Source organism: Cydia fagiglandana, chromosome 12 (assembly GCF_963556715.1).
Source record: "Cydia fagiglandana chromosome 12, ilCydFagi1.1, whole genome shotgun sequence".
NCBI classification, from domain to species: domain Eukaryota; kingdom Metazoa; phylum Arthropoda; class Insecta; order Lepidoptera; family Tortricidae; genus Cydia; species Cydia fagiglandana.
Window position 1 is genome coordinate 7,159,806 of NC_085943.1, and position 16,457 is coordinate 7,176,262.

Consider the following 16,457-nt stretch of genomic DNA (forward strand, 5'->3'; position numbering starts at 1 on the left):
CTGATATCGTCCGGCGAACTGGTAATCAGTTGGTTCCTTTAGTCTTCGGCGTTTAGTTTATTTTTGTGGGGACAGAAAGAAACAAATTTTACTACAAGTATTATGTGAGTTTAAGACTTATTTGTACCTTTTTTGATGTAACGTTTTGAAATAAATACATTTTATCCAAATCTAACGAAAAACAATTGACAACAATAAAAGTAGGTCTAAATATGTACCTCCAGTATAAGATGTGGCGTGATAAGGGTTGTGGAAGTCGTGTGCACTATACGTCGAGGGTAGAGTGGGGATGGGCGCCCCGGGCTGCTTAGAGGACTGCGCGTTCCGTCGTATGTGGAAGCATGTCCTGCAAAAAAATATTACTTTATTAACATGATAAGGAGAGGGATGTTAACTTTAAGTTAAGCGGCGCGGCGGCGAGCAGCTGTGCGCCGTCACGCAGCGGCCCCACTCGTCGTCCGGCAGTAGCGTCTCCGACCACACGCGGTCCACTACACTATAGCAGCTCCGACACTCACTTCATGTGCTTGAGACGCTGCATGAAGCGGTGCTTGTGGCGGTGCGTGGCGCGCTGGCGGCGCGGCGGCGAGCGGCTGTGCGCCGTCACGCAGCCGCCCCACTCGTCGTCCGGCAGTAGCGTCTCCGACCACACGCGGCAGATATTGTCCACGCATGATGTCACTAGCACGTTGCCAACGCTGCCCCTGAAAATATAAATTAAGTTAAAGTTGGCGCTGCATAGCTCCGTATATTATGCGCCTTATGCGATAATTCTGTTTGACAATTCAGTTATCAATAAACATAAAGGGGGCGTGCATGAACTATAGGGTTAGATAGCCGTCAGATTTTTGGCGCGCGGCGTAAACATGACGTTTATGCTTCCGATGTAGCCCACAAGATGGCAGAACCTACCATGCACAAGGAAACATACCTACGAGAACGGTAGATGGTAGCACTTGTTTTGGCAATGTACATGTGCACATATGTTTCCGATTCGACAAGATGGCAGACCCTCCAATGCGCACGGTCCCTATAGCGCTGTACACGTACAGCGTCATCTTCTACGACTGTCATACTCGGAGCACAATGTTTTCTTAGACTTTTTACACATCTTATACAGTCAATTCATTTTTGATGCGTGGGACTACATTATAGTCCCACAACATACGTTAGTTATTGCACTTATTGCATACCAACTTAACAAAACTCATATTCAACATTAACAATCATGAAGAAGTACTAAAATGTTACAAAACTTCCTTATCAGAAAACTAAACGACTTGTATACAAAAATTGCGCATTGTTTCTAAATTGTAAGACAGATATGACTGTAAAGCTCTAGTTTAACAGTTCTTATTAGGGCATGCTCCCGGGAATTCCCGGTTCTCATATTCCCGGGATTTCCCGGGAATTTTATAGTGTCAAAAGAACCGGTACTGGAGACCCGGTACCGGTACTTCCCGGTTCTCATCATATGACTATATATTCCCATTTCAATAGTAGTAATGTTTTAGTATTTTAGCTCGGGACATTATATAACATTTAATAATGATGCTATGAAACGGGGGACCCGAACAACCCGACAAACTAACCTAGTAAAGTAGGCATTCGTGCAGGCAGGCCGTGCCGTCATATAGTGCTGAGTGCATCGACTACGCTACGGCCGTGTGGCTCGGCCCAGGCGGAGGCAAAGTGTGCCGGTTAAATTTGTAAAATAGATTGGAACGCCAATTAAGTGTTTGTTTTTAATAAAATAAGTCATTTACTATTTTTTAAGCAATTATTTATATGTAAATAAGTCATTTATAAAGATTGTACGCTAACTCAAACAATTTCTTAAAAGTAATCTAAAGATGCCTTGAGAACCGGGAAGAACCGGGAATCCCGGTTCCGGCCATGCCCAGAACCGGGAAATGAATTTCTTGGTACCGGGACCGGTACTGCATGCCCTAGTTCTTATCAACGTTAAAGTAAGACTCACTTGGGCATATATTTGCTCGTTTTCCGCCATGACAGATGCGTGACCGCTCGCGGGTGCGCGACGTATATGAACGTGTAGTTGAGGTCAGACGACGCGTGCTCGCCTTGCGCGTGCACCAATACTGAAACACAAACGAGCATATTAATAAATTGAAATAAATGATATCACACCATACATGGAATAAAGCACGAGATAATTATTACAAAAACATACATAGCAGTTACTTACACAATTTCTATTTAATAAATCGGATAGAAATATAAAAAGTAGGTGAGTTGACCGTGACGTTACACAGTGTTCGATTTCCCTCAAAAAATTTCCCTATGCTGTTAATTGCATAAATCAATCAAGGAATGCATTTGAAATGCAAGACTAGAACACCCAGAAGTCTATTTCAAATACTTTTTTTTTATAAAAAATAAATTATATTTCATGAGCTTGACATCGAAAAATTGCTAAATAAATTCTACAAAAGTATCTGATAAAGAAGTCGCTTTTTAATCAATGTAGTTTGATAAAGAAGCCTTTGGCGCATATTTTCTAGTTCTTAGTTTTGGAATTTACCCTCTGCTTACCGAGTTATTCATATAAATACAGATTTTTTATTTCATTTTTTTTCTCCTGAAAAACTCAAAAGTGCGAGTTGTAACTAGCACTAAAAGATGGCTCTTAACTAGGTCTACCACTGGTCACGTCACCACGAAAATCACGTTCCACTATCGCGGCGTTTGGGAGTTACGTATAAAGGTCAAATTATACTTTTTAGGGTTGTTACTTAAAGGTCAAACAAATATGAAAGGTCGGAGTAATTGAAAAATCTGATTAAATTAAATTAAGGAACAACATAAGAAACTTTATTTATATTTATTTATTTAACCTTTATTGCACAATACAAGAAATTACAAATGGCAGACTTGCCAAAAGGCATTCTCTACCAGTCAATTGGGCCACGCAGAAACTTTTAAGTGCAGTGCACTTTATTAAACAATAAAGTCATTAAATTCAGAAAAGAAAGAAAGAAATTCAGAAGTCAAGTTATAGTTTCTTTTCGTAAGTTGGTCTCAGATTTTATGTATTTTGTGGCTCATACAAATCATTTTCATTTTCGAGAACTAACGTCCAGTCGTCAACATGGGATGGATTTTCATCACCGTCTATTAACGAAGATCCATCATTAGCTAGATCTTCATCATCGACTTCAGCCTCTTGTAAGTTTTCTTCATGAATCGGCTTCAGAAGTTCACGAACTGCTTCTGGTAGACTAATCCTACTGGACGATTTTTGGCGTTGTCTGTAGTGTGCCATAGACACGAACGGATCTGATGATTCTAGTGCACGGTGAAAGAGATCTATCATAGTTGGTCAATGGTGTTCCCTATCTGACTGCCAAAATTTATTGCGCGATTCGGCCGCTTGCTCTGAGAGCATACCAACAGGAAGAAAACATGAATCTAAGATCTCTTCGCCGTGTACTAGAATTTTGTGTACCGTTACAGTCATCGGATGCCATTCATATGACGACTTCTTCACATACCTTTCCGCGAGCGTACGGCAAAGAGTACCGAACTTTTTTGCATCGATAGGATACTCGCAAGATATGGCGACAACGACAAGTATAATATGTAATCCGTCGATTAACCACGCATCAAGACCTAATATCTCAGTAAATATGGCACGATATTTATCGGATAGCGCTTGTGATAAGTATAAATGAAAGAGGTTTGCACACAATTAAATGTATTCAAACTTAGCCATTTTGATAATGATGGATAAAATTGTTTTTTACGATTAGTCGATTTTTAATTAATCACTAGCACTGGTGCACTTTTGCTCCCGTCAATCCAGTGTTCCTGTATTTTTATTTATGTACCTGGAGTATGTCTAAACAATATACAGTTTTGTAATAGAGGAAAATTTTGAATTAATTCTGACTAAAAATTAAAGGTCAAGTTGAGGGTCAACCCTAACACTGTATTTTTAAATTCGATAACTCCCAAACACCGCGATAGTGGAACGTGATTTTTTTACCAGTGGTTGACCTAGTTAAGAGCAATCTGTCAGTGCTAGTCACAAGTCGCACTTTTGAGTTATTTAGGAGAAAAAAATGAAATAAAAAATTTCTATTTATATGAATTACTCGATAACCAGAGGGTAAATTCCAAAACTTGGAACTAGAAAATATGCGCCAAAGGCTTCTTTATCGAACTACATTGATTAAAAAGCGACTTCTTCATCAGATATTTTTGTAGAATTTATTTAGTAATTTTTCGATGTCAAGGTCATGAAATATAATTTATTTTTTATTAAAAAAAGTATTTGAAATATACTTCTGGGTGTTCTAGTCTTGCATTTCAAATGCATTCCTTGATTGATTTATGCAATTAACAGCATAGGGAAATTTTTTGAAGGAAATCGAACACTGTGCGTTATTATGTAATGTTTCATATAAATTCCATATTATCAAATCGTTTTGACAGTTCTAAAAAAGAAACTGATTTGACTAGTAGGAGCATAATATTCTATTAGCAAACAAGTAAATAGAAAAACTGAGGGTGCTAGAATCAGTGTCCAATCTCGGCTTTCTTGTTTTTGCGAGTTACCCTTTACTGAACGCTATTAAAGATTTTTTGAAATTGTCGAACAGATATATTGGCATTGAAAGAAATTAATGCTCGTGCTAGGATTCGAACCCTGAACCACCAGCTTCACATGCAGGATCACACCTAAGCTATTAAAAAAAGCGACCGATTACTTGTATTTTCGGTTCAAGTGATATAACACATCTACCCACGTGTAAATAAGGTTCGAAATTAAATTGTCTAAAATTAAGACTGATAAAAGACGTTGAAACAACCAGGCTGTATCATGTTCTCGCAGTTTTCTGTCCATTGTGAAATGCGTAGATCTAATCTATGGGTTTAACTCAAAAAGTAATTAAAACACGCGAGTCTGCTCTAGTTTTATGTTAATTGTTAAATACTGTGATGTTAATTTAATATGATATTTCCTTTCTCGTGTCTTCTTGCGTCAGGTGGCATTAAAATCAATCAGTGTTTTGTACAACGTGACTTAGAAATATAAGTTGACCAAATGGTATCGTCTTGGGTCGTCCCATTCGTTTTTCGTCAAGTTCTTAAATTAGTCCTATTCTGCTTTCGTCACTCATTCTACATTGAAAGCCACCGACGACGATTGTGACGAATGTAGAATGAGTGACGAAAGCAGAATAGGACTAATTTAAGAACTTGACGAAAAACGAATGGGACGACCCAAGACGATACCGACCAAATGACCACACAAAACCTAACACCAAACATAACAATGCCAGTTGTAAAACCATTTACAACTCCTAAAAGGCAAAGATACATTGTAACCACGTTGTAAAAATGTAAATACAATTGTCTAATACACAACACGTGACCAAGGCTTACTAATACGTGAGGTACACATTAATCGGATTAACTCATATTAACACATGTCTATAAACAGAGGGCGTTTAACTGTATTGTTACCGCAAAATTGAAACAGCGAAAGAGACATGTTTGTTACTATTGAATTTGAGTCTTAAAACTATCAGTATAAAGTTCAAATTTTAAATTTCTCGACGCGTGATATAATTCGGCTAATGATTTTTGTTATTAAAGGAACACACGTGTTAGAAATTTAGTCTAATATATTTTTAATTAATTAACCATTACCACCCAATTAAATTAGGTTTTATGTGAAGTATGCCGACTATATTTTTCCTAAATGGCAAATAATACCTACCTATGCTGACGCATCCAAAAATATTCTAGCGCTATTTCAGTTGCATTGACAATCGCTTAGACTCAGACCATGAAAAGTCTGCAGCGATTTTGATAGCCCACGCGGTGCAAGCGTTATTAATGCGTCATAATTTCATAGAAGTCTGTCGTTTAAAATAACACTTCGGCTATCATAATCGCTGCAGACTTTTCTTGCTCTAACTCTAGATACCTTCTGTAGCGTTGTTATAATGTATCCATTGCGCGCGGCTGCCTCGCGAGCCAATGTTCGATAGTTTGCCGCGCGAAATGGAGACAGGCCTTAACTTTTGCACAATCAGTTGAATTGATTAAATTGAATTACCTTTATTTTGATACCAGATCTTAACTAATCTGTCATTGACTCCCGAAGTAGCGAAGAGAACACCGTCCGGTGAAAAGGCGAGGTGATGCGCCGGAGTCGCCGTATGACACTGCCATACGCACAGCCAACCCTGAAAATGAATGTACAGTTAATGCAAAATTGACTTTAACCGCTGTAAATAAGGTTGTAGTACCCAAACTTCTCAAGAGATGGCGCCACCTCCGAGATAGAACACGCTAACGATGTGTCGACGTAGAATAGTGACCTCCGAGGTGCAAATTACGAACGATGTCAAATGTTAGGAGCGGATTGCTGCTTGGTTGGCTGCATTCAAGCTATTGAACACCTTCCAACATTAATCTTGCAAAAATAGTTATTGTGATCACAGTGCGGTGTCTCTGTCAAAACGCCTGCTGATGTTACAGTAGTTACTTACGTAAAAGTTGTTAGTAACTGTACTTAGATGGTTAGATAGTATATCAATAAAAGCCGACTGAGATATAACTACGTTGTTTTCGTCCGTGGAGTAACCCTTACTACAAGGTTCAATTTATGGATTCTTCATTTTTTTAGGCTTCCGTACCCAAAGGGTAAAAACGGGAACCTATTAAGACTCCACTGTCTCTGACTAGACTATATCTCATGAACCGTCTAGCTATCACAGTTCATGAGATACAGCCTGGTGACAGACAGACAGACAAACGGACGGACAGTGGAGTCTTACTAATAGGGCCCCGTTTTTACTCTTTGGGTACGGAACCCTAAAAATGAATTAGGCATTCGTTTGCCACCTTTATTGACATAATTTTATACTAACATCAAAATGTTTGGTTATTGGTTAATCAAAACAAACACATGACAAATTAACACATGTTAATTATATTTCAAAGTTCGTTGCTCTTTCAAAAATAATGCTGATATGAATATAATCAAATTAGATTCCGTCCGTACTTCGTATCAACTGATATCAGGTAACAACAAACAATGATATCACACTGTCAGTGCATATTTCCATTTTGGCGCTTACTTAGTAAACCTCATATCTTACTCATTTGTTCATTGGAGAAGCAACCTTGTGTCAACTAGTATATAGTTGTAATTTAAATTAGAGCATGATGTTGTTAGGTTAAGAGAGTAAACAGTTAATTAAGAACGTTATCTTATCTGTTAGGATCTGTCCGTTAAACGGATTGTTTCGAACTCTACAGATTTCCACGGAAGATCTTCTTTCTAGATTTAGCAGATATATGTTTTAAGATATACGGATGCATCTTATAAAAGATTTTTTGTAGTAATATTTTCTTCGGTTACCGCGATAGTTATCATATTTTCCTCAGCCACCCGTTAAACAGTACGACCGCTGTAAAGGGTTCGAAACGTCGGGATGTATTTAAAATTTATTATACGCTACATAATCGGTCTAAATGATTTCATAGTAGTTAAAAAATAAATGTAGAATAGTGTACGTGGAGATCTATAGAGATGTATAGACATGAGAAAATTAAGACGAATCAAAAATTTGCACTAAATGGACATCTATCATTGTCTTTTGCTGAGCATCGTAGAATCACAATTTTAAGTCTTTCTCTATATCTCTCTCTCTCTCTCTCTCTCTCTCTCTCTCGTTGTAATTTAATATTGAATGCAGGATGAAATGAAAGACCTTTATGTCACATACGAAAAACTCCAAAATGATTTAGACTTAAGGCCGAGCCACACCGGCTTGCGTGTGCGTGACGTGCGCGTGTGCGTGCGCTAAAATGTTGGAGCCGCACACGCACACGTCACGCAAGCGGTGTGCCATCTCTCATAAGGATCTGTATACTACAACGCCGCACGCGCACGTGCACGTCACGCACACGCAGCCGGTGTGCACAGGCCTTTAGACTTACGGGCTCGTCTTCATCCTGCAACTTCGGCGGCTTGTCGTCTTTGTCGCTGCCGCCAATTTGGAATGTTACACCGGAGCTTGCTGCAATTAAAGTAATACCATAAAGCGCGCGTTTGTTTTATGCGACAAGCGCAGCGTTAAACGCAATGCGTTTGCCGCACACCCATTTTAGATCAGATAATCTAATGATGATGATGATTATTTATGCGGTATAGTTCGTAGGTTTCGAATAGAGCCCGAACTAATCCTATTGTCTATTGTTCAGTAAAACCGCTCGTGCCACGTGCCACAACCACCTGCATAAAAAGTACAATACTTCGGTTACTGAGTGCCAGCGAGTCGAACGCTACAGAACCAGTTTAAAATGTGTCATCGAGATGCGTAACAAAGGCGCGTTATCGGAGAGCGCACCTACACTGGTTTTTTGAGCGTTGGACTAGCCCGCGCTCAGGTGCCAAATAGAATAATTATGACCCTTTTTTGCAGGTAAGTAGCTCGTGCGGTTTTACTTAACAATAGACAATAGGATTAGCCGCCGGGCTCTATTACAAAGCTACGTTCTATAAACGCAGCGGCAAGCGCATTGCCATTTTTCCTACATTCCGTTGAAGCATGCGTTCACTGCATAAAATCTCAGAAATAAAACAACCGCGCGCTTAAGGTGGTTCTCCTTGCTCGATTTTCATACAACTTTCTTGGCACCCTAGCTCCTATTATATAGGGTTTCTTCACTTGTATATGTAATGTTTGGGTAGTATATATATTTCTGTCTTCGCAGAACGTAAAAAAATACTAGATTTTGATTAAAATTATTAAGAAAAAAGCCTTTGAATATTGGTAAAATTTTGCCTCATTGCTTGTTTGTGTGAGTGATGCTTATAGTATCGGTGTAATTCTAACATGGCGACTTCATTTGACAAGCAATCATTTTTAATTTGTCAAAGGTGTAACAGATGGCACTTTAAAACCGCAACACAGATTACCTGTGTATTTTGTTTTATTTTCACTCAATAGAGGGAGGTATATTTAATGCACAAAGCATGTTACGAGTATACCTACTCATTTAAGAATCTCCTTTCTGATATAATTTCATTCCCAGATTTAATATAACTTAATAATTATTATGATTATTACACAATAAAATACATTAATATATTTATAGAAAGGTCAGTCCAAACAATCATTCGCGTTACGGTCGTCCACCGAAAACCCTTGTGAATTCTGCTTTCGTTTCGGTAAATGTTCTCTGGAAAAGCCTATATTTATTGTAACAATGATTTTTAAACTAAAATACCTAGCTATATTTTTCTCAAAAATATATATAGTAGTGGACCCTATAATGGACGTGGAACCAGTTATGGGACAAAAAACCACAAATCCTCTAAAATAAGTATCTAAAAATAGTTTATAAACACTGTCTGTATATTATCATAAATATGAGTCTTAGAGCTGTTTCAATTTAAAGTTTCATTAAATTTGGTTATTTTTTAAGAAATTGGCGTCAACCCAAAAGTTGTCGTGTCACTGAAAAAAAATACCACTACGAATTCTTAACAACTTCGCTAAGAGAGGTGAGTTAATTTATTAAATTTTAATTAATTAATACTCGATGAAAACTAGAATGTGTTTTGTTAATTGCATTTACCATGAGATAATGTATACAACACACTATGTTGTGACTCCACAGATGTAAAAAAAATAGTGGTATTTGGCCCAATCCCATTATAGGAGCTGTAAAACTGCATGCCTCCTATAATGGGACAATTGACATTATAATGCTTGCCATGGCATAATTTCATGTTTAAACAATACAGAAGTAAAATGTAGTTACGAAATACGTCAACCAGGAGGTATTCTCGGACTTCGCATAAATTAATATCGTTTTTCCAAACTTTTATTTAACTTGCCCTGTTAGTTTGTGTGGGTCAAATTTTGGTAACTGAATTTGAGCCACTTTTCGATTTCCGATACAATTGAATTTTTTTGTAAGTACGTAATTAAGTATGCAAATCTGATGATAATGCAATATTATATATGATAACATCGACCTGATCTTATGATGGAGACAGGAGGTGGCCATGGGAATTTTATCGAAATAAACCCTAACTAATTGTGTTAGGTATATTAGAATTGTCTCGATGGATCTAATACAATAATAATTGGCTGTGGAAAGAAAAATACATTCATCGATAAAAGCTTATACCAAAAATTGATTTTTTTGCCATAACTTATACCCCATTTCAATATTTTATACTGATAGAGCAATGTCCATTATAGGGGGCCCATTACTGGATCCACGTCCATTACTGGGGGCCCATTACTGGAGCTTTGGTGTCCATGACTGGAGAAGAAAAAAACATAGTTTTAATTTGTTAAGTATGTGGAAACTCATTGCAATATCTTTGATACAACACGCCTAAAACATGAAAGACGGATAGGACTTTCATCTTTTAACACGCTAAGCGGTAGACCAGTTACATGTATAAGGGAAATATCATAAATACTCCAAATTTCTTCTTAAATGTCCCATGACTGGTGCTGTTACTATAGGTATGTGGAGAAAAATGTCATCTTCTTGTAAATAAACAAGATTCTATAATATCTTCTGCTTGTGCATAACAATAACATTAGTAGATGATACTTTTAGGGTTCCGTACCCAAAGGGTAAAACGGGACCCTATTACTAAGACTTCGCTGTCCGTCCGTCTGTCTGTCACCAGGCTGTATCTCACGAACCGTGATAGCTAGACAGTTGAAATTTTCACAGATGATGTATTTCTGTTGCCGCTATAACAACAAATACTAAAAACAGAATAAAATAAAGATTTAAATGGGGCTCCCATACAACAAACGTGATTTTTGACCAAAGTTAAGCAACGTCGGGAGTGGTCAGTACTTGGATGGGTGACCGTTTTTTTTTTGCTTTTTTTTTTGTTTTTTTTTGCATTATAGTACGGAACCCTTCGTGCGCGAGTCCGACTCGCACTTGCCTGGTTTTTTTTCAAAAATGCTGCCTTTCACCCGAGTTAAAACACTCTACTTTTCATTTCGCATACGAGGAAAGTAAAATGCATGTGTTTTTTTAAATACATTTTTATAGTAGGTATTTTTGAGAGTAGGTATTTTTGAGAGTAGGTATTTTCAATTAACAATTTGGCCAAAAGTAATTTATGGAATGGGGAGTCAAATATCAGAATGGAAATTGTATAACAAATCCATTTATACCCAAATTTCAATTGCTTATTGTAAAAAGAATAATAAAATCGTACTTGTAATTGGAACCTAAACTGCTCTAGTGCAGAAACGTATCATTTCCTGCACACCTTTTACAACAACAATGACCCTCTTTCATATATTCGGTCAAATTGTGCTTTTTGAAAAACTAATTATAGCCAGCCTTTTATGAATGTAGTATGATACCTTAGGGTATGGTGCTTTACGCACACTAGCGTCCCTTCCCCTCCCCCTGACGCAACCCACCCTTTTTGCATGAAATATGTCCCGGTTCACAGTTTTTTACATTTTTTGAGGAAAGTATACATTTTAGGAAAAAAAGTGTCAATGAAAGAAATAATCCTTAATAAATTCTTAATAAAAAAGGTCATATTCATTTTTTTTATATCATGCACCTAATTCATGTATTAGCTTGTCAAAATTCGAAATAACATAGTTTTTACTTAGGGTTCGAAACTCATTTATTATACACGGTGTAACATGAGGAAACTGAATAATTTTAGCAGCGTATTCCTGATCACATTTAGAGACAAAAATGTCCTATAAACTTTTTTGAAATTCGCCTAGTTTCAGAGTTAATACCAATAAAAAAAAAACAAGTTTCTATTGTTACATAGTTCAAAACGCCTTTTTGATGGCGATGTTGCTACTATGGGATTTAGTCTAAATATCCTTATTGATATGTCAAAAAGTGACAAGTAACACTTTACAAAAACTAAGTTTTACGAAAAAAAAAACCATTTTAAGTGACAATTTTTATATACAAATTCATTCATAAAATTAAAAAAAAAACCAAAAAAAATTTTTTTTTTGGCGAAATTGACCTAAACACATATTACATCTTTTCCTTTTTTTGACCTCATGTATACATTTTAGGATAAAAGTGTCAATGAAAGAAATAGTTCCTTATTAAATTCTTAGTAAAAAAGGTTATATATTCATTTTATAACACTTATTATACAAGGTGTCCTCAAGAAATGCGAAAGATTTTATTTCTGAGGTCAAATTAAAAGAAGGAAAAAATGTTTGTATGAGTTTAGGTCAATTTCGCCGAAAACAATTTTTTTTATTGTTTTTAGGGTTCCGTACTTCAAAAGGAAAAAACGGAACCCTTATAGGATCACTCGTGCGTCTGTCTGTCTGTCCGTCTGTCACAGCCGATTTTCTCCGGAACTACTGGACCAATCAAGTTGTAATCTGGTACACATATGTAAGTTTGTAAACAAATGAATTTTAAACATGGGGGCCACTTTTGGGGGGTAAATGAAAAAATTAAAAAATAAAAAATTTCAAACTATATCATGTTACATATCAAATGAAAGAGCTTATTGTAAGGATCTCAAATATATATTTTTTATAATTTTCGAATAAACACTTTAGAAGTTATTCAAGAAAATAGGCAAAAAATGACTATTCCCCCCTCCCCCTTTATCTCCGAAACTACTAGGTTTAAAATTTTGAAAAAATACATAAAATAGGTCTATGATGACAGGAAAACCTATTAGAAATGTACAGTCAAGCGTGAGTCGGACTTAATTACAGTTTTTGATCCGACTCCTACGGATTTTTTAAAGATTTCACTCACGTTTCGCATAAATAATGTTTAGTTTTAAGTTTATAAAATACATATGTATGTTAGTCTGTAAGGTATTTGTAATATGGGCCTTGTTCCCTGAATTAAATATCTAAATAAATAAATAAATAAAATAAAAAATACATTGTTAAAAATTGTGTAATATACGGAATCCTTGGAACGCGAGTCCGACTCGCACTTGGCCGCAATTTTTTAATTTTTTGAGTATATATGTATGTACATAAAAAGTAAATGTTATTGGTAAACTTGTCAGTTAACATGGATTTTTACTTTTTTTTCGGTAAACATAGTTTTTGCAACGTGTTACTTAATTGTCACTTTTTGACATATCAATAAGGATATTTAGACTAAATCCCATAGTAACAACATCGCCATCAAAAAGGCGTTTTGAACTATGTAACAATCATCATCATTTCAGCCTATATACGTCCCACTGCTGAGCACAGGCCTCCTCTCATGCGCGAGAGGGCTTGGGCTATAGTCCCCACGCTAGCCCAATGCGGATTGGATGTAACAATAGAAACTTGTTTTTTTTTTATTGGAATTAACTCTGAAACTAGGCGAATTTCAAAAAAGTTTATAGGACATTTTTGTCTCTAAATGTGATCAGGAATACGCTGTTAAAATTATTCGGTTTCCTCATGTTACACCGTGTATAATAAATGAGTTTCGAACCCTAAGTAAAAACTATGTTATTTCGAATTTTGACAAGCTAATACATGAATTAGGTGCATGATATAAAAAAAATGAATATGACCTTTTTTATTAAGAATTTATTAAGGATTATTTCTTTCATTGACACTTTTTTCCTAAAATATATTCTTTCCTCAAAAAATGTAAAAAACTGTGTACCGGGACATATTTCATGCAAAAAGGGGGGGTTGCGTCAGGGGGAGGGGAAGGGACGCTAGTGTGCGTAAAGCACCATACCCTATGGTGTCATACTACATTCATAAAAGGCTGGCTATAATTAGTTTGTCTTCCCCATACATTAGAACACAATTTAACCGAATCAATAGCATGAGAAATGAAACGGATATTTCTTGTTTTCTTTGCATTAGCATTTTTCTCTCGATAATTTAATCAATTTGCAACATAAGTAGAAGAATCCTCATATATCCATAAATATCAAAATATAAAAGGACATACATTTTCAGAAGAATTCCCCGTGCGACGTTGCCAAGTGGTTTAAAGTACAACATGCTCGCAACGTTTGGATGTCAATAACTCGACAATGAAAAATTATATTTCAAATCAATTCAAACTTGATATTTTTGACAGTAATGGGTTACTTAAATAAGAAGGCATTTTTCGCCCGGGTCTACTATGGTCAAATGGTCTAGTGGCTTTTAGCTACTGAGTATAAGTCTAACAAGTTGAACAGCATGACAGGGTTCAAACCACGAACAAAGACTCATTTCTTTTTGTATTTATTTATTTATTTTGTTTCATCTTTTTGGAAATTTTATATGCCTTATTTTAAAAGTTATTTTAAGTAAATGTGTTGTATTTGATTATTTCATGTAGGTATATCATTTCAATAAAATTTTGGAAACTTATTTTATACCTGGTCAAGCAAATCTTGTCAGTAAAAAAACCGGGCAAGTGCGAGTCGGACTCGCGCACGAAGGGTTCCGTACCATAATGCAAAAAAAACAAAAAAAAAAGCAAAAAAAAAACGGTCACCCATCCAAGTACTGACCACTCCCGACGTTGCTTAACTTTGGTCAAAAATCACGTTTGTTGTATGGGAGCCCCATTTAAATCTTTATTTTATTCTGTTTTTAGTATTTGTTGTTATAGCGGCAACAGAAATACATCATCTGTGAAAATTTCAACTGTCTAGCTATCACGGTTCGTGAGATACAGCCTGGTGACAGACGGACGGACGGACGGACGGACGGACAGCGAAGTTTTAGTAATAGGGTCCCGTTTTACCCTTTGGGTACGGAACCCTAAAAAGGCGCGAAATTCAAATGTTCTATGAACGATATCCCTTCGCGCCTACATTTTTCAAATTTGCCGCCTTTTTCTACTGACAAGATCTGCTTGACCAGCTATACTTCGTCGATAGTTGACTTCTTATATACCTATTCTGCGATCCTAATTAGCCTCATGCATGACTTTTTTTTAATTATTTTAATCATTATTTATATCCTTTGAAATCGGAAAATAAAAATACTTTTATAAATCTTCCCATAATATTATTAAAAAATAATTAAAATACTGAAAATATTTTACTCACGTAAGTTTAGTTTCGAAGAATAACATACGCTTAAAATAATTCAAAAGAGAATGCTAAAATTATAAAATAAAAAAAAACTGGCATTGTCGGGGTTTGAACCATGTATCTTAGCTACAATCTGATTTTTTTCAAAATAGAGGCTACGGGTGCCACGAGCACATGACATTTGATGGTCGAAAACATTAGTTGCTTCTGAATGCGTTGTAATTCTTAATCGTTGCTCAAACAAGAATTTATTATTTAATTTCCAATCTTTTTTCAACAATAAACATTTCATCCGCTGCGCCCTCTAGGTTACTTTACTGTAACATTACGAATGTGCTGACATTTGACACTGACTTTAAGGTGACTTTAAGTACGTAAGTGTGCGTGAATGCAAGAAATTGCAATATTTTGCAGTTGGATTCCGGTAATAACGAAATGAGACAATGTTGAGTTGAACATGTCTCGATTTAGATGTAGTATTTTTTATAGTTTTCGCACATATCAACACATCTTATGAAACTTTGTATTTTGGGAGAAATAGTGAAAATCCACAATTCGTGCACAGTGACGCCATCTTTTGGCTGATAATCGGCATCCCATCCCTAGACATCCACCTTAACTGTCACTTTGAATTACGTATGATAGGGGTAGGTTTCACCAAATCATCTGTCAACGTTAAAACGTTCACTTAATTTTTATAGCTCACTGCTAAGTGAGGTTAATCAATCGGATAATTGTGCTGTACATAGGTACAGAAACAGGAGCATACGATGGCATAGAATTATGCGATAACGCTCATACTGAAACTAGCCCAATTTAACAGGCAGATAAGCGTTTCAGAATACATAATATGAACATGGACCTACGCATCACATAATGCCACACACATAATTAGTTATTCGGTGGCTTGAGTTACATTTCCGGCTCACTCATTAGGTTGTCATGAGGATATTGTGGTTGACATTTACGTTTTAGCCGTTATTGTAATAATTAGCTAAGTCCTACAGCAAAAGCTGGTTATTAAATGTCAATGATTTACGCGCCATAATTAAAACTTGTGTACAACCCATAATTTATTGATAATTGATTATTTCGTTATGTTATATAACAAAATTGCTCGAGCAATTAATTATATACTCGTAAGCGATAAATCAATGTAATTGCAATAAAATGAGCATAACAAGTTATTGTATTCGTATTCCTGAATTGATAATGTTCCTGTTTGAAATAATATTACTTAAATGCATCGTTCATGATGTATATGTCGGCGGCCGATCGTAAGATCAGGCATATCGTGAAATTCCTAGGCATATCGTGAAACGTGAAAATCTTTGACTCGTTCCCTGAGTCGACGCGGGGCTCCTATTTCTGGGCAGTTTGCCCTTCGGGTATCTGAAGCAACCTAACGAACCTATCT

At 36.2% G+C, this 16,457-nt stretch overlaps 1 protein-coding gene across 1 annotated transcript in view; it reads right to left on the bottom strand.

Moving 5' to 3' along the window:
- Positions 1 to 16,457, bottom strand: part of LOC134669521 (dmX-like protein 2) — a 108,854-nt gene that overhangs the window by 75,736 nt on the left and 16,661 nt on the right. The window contains exons 4-8 of the mRNA XM_063527117.1: positions 7,984 to 8,063; positions 6,092 to 6,221; positions 1,982 to 2,102; positions 519 to 704; positions 219 to 346 (exon numbers count right to left, since the gene is read on the bottom strand). Coding sequence (XP_063383187.1) covers positions 219 to 346; positions 519 to 704; positions 1,982 to 2,102; positions 6,092 to 6,221; positions 7,984 to 8,063 — 645 coding nt within the window. The remainder of the gene's footprint in view (positions 1 to 218; positions 347 to 518; positions 705 to 1,981; positions 2,103 to 6,091; positions 6,222 to 7,983; positions 8,064 to 16,457) is intronic.